The 3923-nt window shown below is 41.5% G+C and overlaps 1 protein-coding gene across 1 annotated transcript in view; it reads left to right on the forward strand.

The window, feature by feature from the left end:
* The first annotated feature begins 247 nt into the window (after positions 1 to 247).
* The window catches only part of slc2a11b (solute carrier family 2 member 11b), a 4945-nt gene continuing 1269 nt past the window's right edge, over positions 248 to 3923 (forward strand). Inside the window, exons 1-8 of the mRNA XM_073466663.1 lie at positions 248 to 319; positions 430 to 528; positions 1325 to 1485; positions 1566 to 1690; positions 1806 to 1935; positions 2023 to 2171; positions 2476 to 2660; positions 2791 to 2901. Of these exons, the coding sequence (XP_073322764.1) occupies positions 248 to 319; positions 430 to 528; positions 1325 to 1485; positions 1566 to 1690; positions 1806 to 1935; positions 2023 to 2171; positions 2476 to 2660; positions 2791 to 2901 (1032 nt within the window). The remainder of the gene's footprint in view (positions 320 to 429; positions 529 to 1324; positions 1486 to 1565; positions 1691 to 1805; positions 1936 to 2022; positions 2172 to 2475; positions 2661 to 2790; positions 2902 to 3923) is intronic.

Consider the following 3923-nt stretch of genomic DNA (forward strand, 5'->3'; position numbering starts at 1 on the left):
AACAAGTAAAAAAGCTGATGCAGTATGCTGTGAAATCTTGACAAACACGGTTTAACGTTGTCAATTCTCTTCACCCCACGGTCACCTTATGACAGACAACAGCTCATTTGTACCATCGAGGCCATAAACTCCTGTCAGAACTAGTGTCCGGTCGCTCTGCTCCTCCGAGAGCAAACTCTTTACAGGAGGATACTCGACAAACAACATAACCACTGGATGAGACTTTGAGCAAAACACCAGCGACAAAATGCCAAAAACATTCATGGATGAATATGAACCTCTGCTTTTTAAAGAAATCGAAGATTCAAAGAAGACAAAGGTATGAAGATAAAGAGCTTCGAACAAACAACTGGAACTGTAGGCGTGGGACACAACTTCCTCTTTATAATTATATGTCAATGTTTGTTTGTTGTTCTTTTATTGTTGCAGTTTCCCAACATATCTCTTCTGCTGGCTGTGTGTGCTGCGTGTATAGGAGGAACCTTTCAGTATGGATATAATATATCAGTCATCAATGCACCCACAGAGGTAAGAACCCTTTTGTTTGTCACTTAATTATAACCAGTAATATGTTAATATGTCTTATGCTTAAACAAACTAAATAAACAAACTGTCCTCATTTTCATGACTGAAGAAACAAACTGACCTTAAACACAATTTCATATCGTTTGACTTTGTTTATATGTGGCGGACCCAGCCAGCTTTCTAGCTTCTAACAGTGTTCTGGGACCTTATTTTCCTCTGAGAACAACTTGATTATTCACTTATGGAAAAAATAAATATTTCTGAGTTTGTATTATTAACTTGTGCATATTTTAAATATTAAAATCCTGAGTTGGAATATTTCTGCTCACAAATTACATGGTGTCCCTTTTACAAGTATGAATACAGTTAAAAAAACAACTTTAGACAAATGGTTATATTTATTTACCTTCCTCAAGACAACCAGTTTCCTTCATTTGTTTTTTAAAGTTCAGATCAACTTGAAGTTTGTAAGTATGATCAGGAAAATTAAAAGTTAAAGTATTCTTGTGACTTTTTCTTAGAATTCAGACTTCAAACTTTAAATTCTCAGATTAAAGACAGAAATTTGAGATTAAAGTCCAATTTCTGAGAGAGAAAAAATCAGAACCCTCCCAAATGTTTTTTCTATTTGTGGTGTGCTCCAACAGTATTTGTGAGTAAATGTACTTATTCACATTTTATCTAGTCTATCTTGTCATTAGTTATTAGTTATTGGGTGTAACTCACAGATTTCCGTCACTCAGAGATTTTTATTTTCACCTGCTGAATGTGCAAGTCATATTTCTTTGTCTGTCTCCAGTATGTGCATAACTTCATCAACCAAACCTGGAAGGAGCGTTTCCAAACAGACATATCAGAAGATGTCCTCACCCTGCTTTGGTCCACCATTGTGTCTGGTTACACCGTTGGAGGATTCATCGGAGCATCGATCGGTGGGGTATTATCCGTGAAGATGGGGAGGTATGGACAGAAAAGACTTTGACAAAATGATCTTATTTTCCATGTTGTAGTTGAGTCTTAAAGCTGTGTTGCATTTGCAGGAAAATGACCTTGTTGGCCAACAACATATTTGCATTAACAGCTGCTCTGCTGTTGGGTCTGAGTTACCCAGCAGGACTGTTTGAGTTACTCATCATCGGGCGTCTTTTCACTGGAATAAATGCAGGTGAATAATTTAGACATACGTTTCAGTAAAACACATCTTTATATTGAACTCATCTTAATTAGTTTTAACATCAAACCCACTAAAATGTGGCTTCAATCATGTTTTCTTCTCACAGGCGTTGCCATTTGTGTTCAACCGCAGTATTTGGGGGAAATAGCTCCGACTTCGCTCCGTGGTGCCATGGGAACGGGAACCTCTATTTTCATCACTGGCGGGATCTTGTTTGGACAAGTGGTTGGACTCAAGTAACTTTCTTTGAAATACTTGATTTTTAGCATCGCACAATATGAGCCTCTCTTCAGGATATGTGTTTGATCTCTGTGTGTTTTCAGAGAGCTCCTGGGAAGAGAAGAGTACTGGCCCATCCTGCTCGCCACCACATGCATCCCGGCGTTCCTGCAGCTCCTCATCCTGCCCTGGTTCCCAGAGAGTCCACGTTACCTGCTCATTGACAAGAGAGATGATGAGGGATGTAAGAAAGGTACAGTTAACTCTGCTGCTGCAGCTGCTGCTTCCATTTTTTTGGCCTGCAAAGATTGATTTCAAACACATGACAGCGTAGTATAAAAGGTTCGATGACTCCCTGGAATCACAAGACTTAAAAGTTGTGAGTTCAAACATGTGATCACAATTAATGCCTTTCACATCATGTGAAAAGGAACTGATTTGATGCAGGAGACCTTTTGATAGGATTCCTTAAAACAGAGCCCGATCAGATGAGAAGAACAGTGCACGTGGAGAAAAAGTACAATCAGCTCTTCTGCCATGTGCTTCCCTGTGTGCAGCCCTGAAGCAACTGCATGGCGCTAACTGTGACCAAGAATGGGAGGATATCAACCAGGAGAGGAATAATCTAGCAGGTCTCAAGGCCAAGACACCCTGGGAGCTCTTACGTGATCGCAGTGTCCGCTGGCAGCTTCTCACCATCGTGCTGCTCAACGCCGCACAACAGCTGAACGGCATCAACGCTGTATGTACACGATGATTTGTCTTCCTGCTGGATCTCACAGGGTTGAATCTGTTCCTCAGTTTCCTCACCAAAGATTTGATAAGGATGTTGTTGTTGTTTTACTTTTGTCTTCTGTCTGTGTTTCTTTTAGATTTACTTCTATGCAGATTACTTGTTCAAACAAGCTGGTATTCCCAGTGATAAAATACCATATGTGACCGTCGGCACCGGTGCCTGTGAATGCATCACGGCTTTAACGTGTGTAAGTATTAGTTTTGTGTTACTTTGTCTGTGAGCCTTACTTAGAGTTCTGGTGATAAATGGCTCTTAGTAGAGTGTATACCTCTGCCCAGGCCTCACAGTCCCCTTTAATTTAATCAGGCCTCATCCAGTATCAGACCTGATAGCCCAGCATCGACATGTACTCATTTACAGACACCAGCCACCTAACTGCGCCTGATTTTGCTCAGACTGTGACTTTAATGACTCTGTAAGGACACTCCCACTCAGAGTTCCAGTTTCCACCAAAATCAGCGGGTCTACACAGGTTTTTTAAACGCTGGTACATCCGCTAAAAATCGCGTATTGACCCCATTCCCACTTCCTGCAGGCATGTCAGCCCGTCTGTGATTTCTATCTGAAGCGTTACGTTGTACATCACTGAGGTCACGTTTCACATGACAAATCAGAAACAGTTGTTACAGAAGAGGTAACAACAATAGACCCATTGTGAAAGAAACATCCGTAAAACAGTGGATAAATTCTTGTGAGCGTCACATCCACCACGAAATGACTCCGTCATAATTTGAGCCGTTCATTTTAGCCAGGTGCTAAACCGGAAGTTTGCCGGCCCGGTCGGCGATCCAGGTGTTTTCATAGCCAGGAAGTCAAACTTTTATGGCTTCAAAACACCACTGAACAGCTTTCATAGGAATGAACGGGGCTCCACATCCAACGCTGTGTCCAGAAATGAAACGTCCTTGAATAGACCACATCCCAAATTCCTTCCTTTCCGTGTCATCACTTCCCGCGGTGGAATTTAACGTGTTCACCCGGGTCTTACGTTTAAAACCCGTGTCTACTGCAGAGTCAGTTGACCTGGGTGTAAATGCAGAGTTCACACATTCCCATTGAACACAAAAGCCCGATCTTAACAGGTCCAAGTGGGATGTTTGACCAGTGGAAAAGGGGTAATAGTTAGAACTAAAGAAGCCTCTTGGATGAGAGATAAGACATAAACTCAGATACTGTGGGGCATGAGGATTTGAGGGAACAAAACTGATG

This window comes from Pagrus major, chromosome 5 (assembly GCF_040436345.1).
Source record: "Pagrus major chromosome 5, Pma_NU_1.0".
NCBI lineage: Eukaryota > Metazoa > Chordata > Actinopteri > Spariformes > Sparidae > Pagrus > Pagrus major.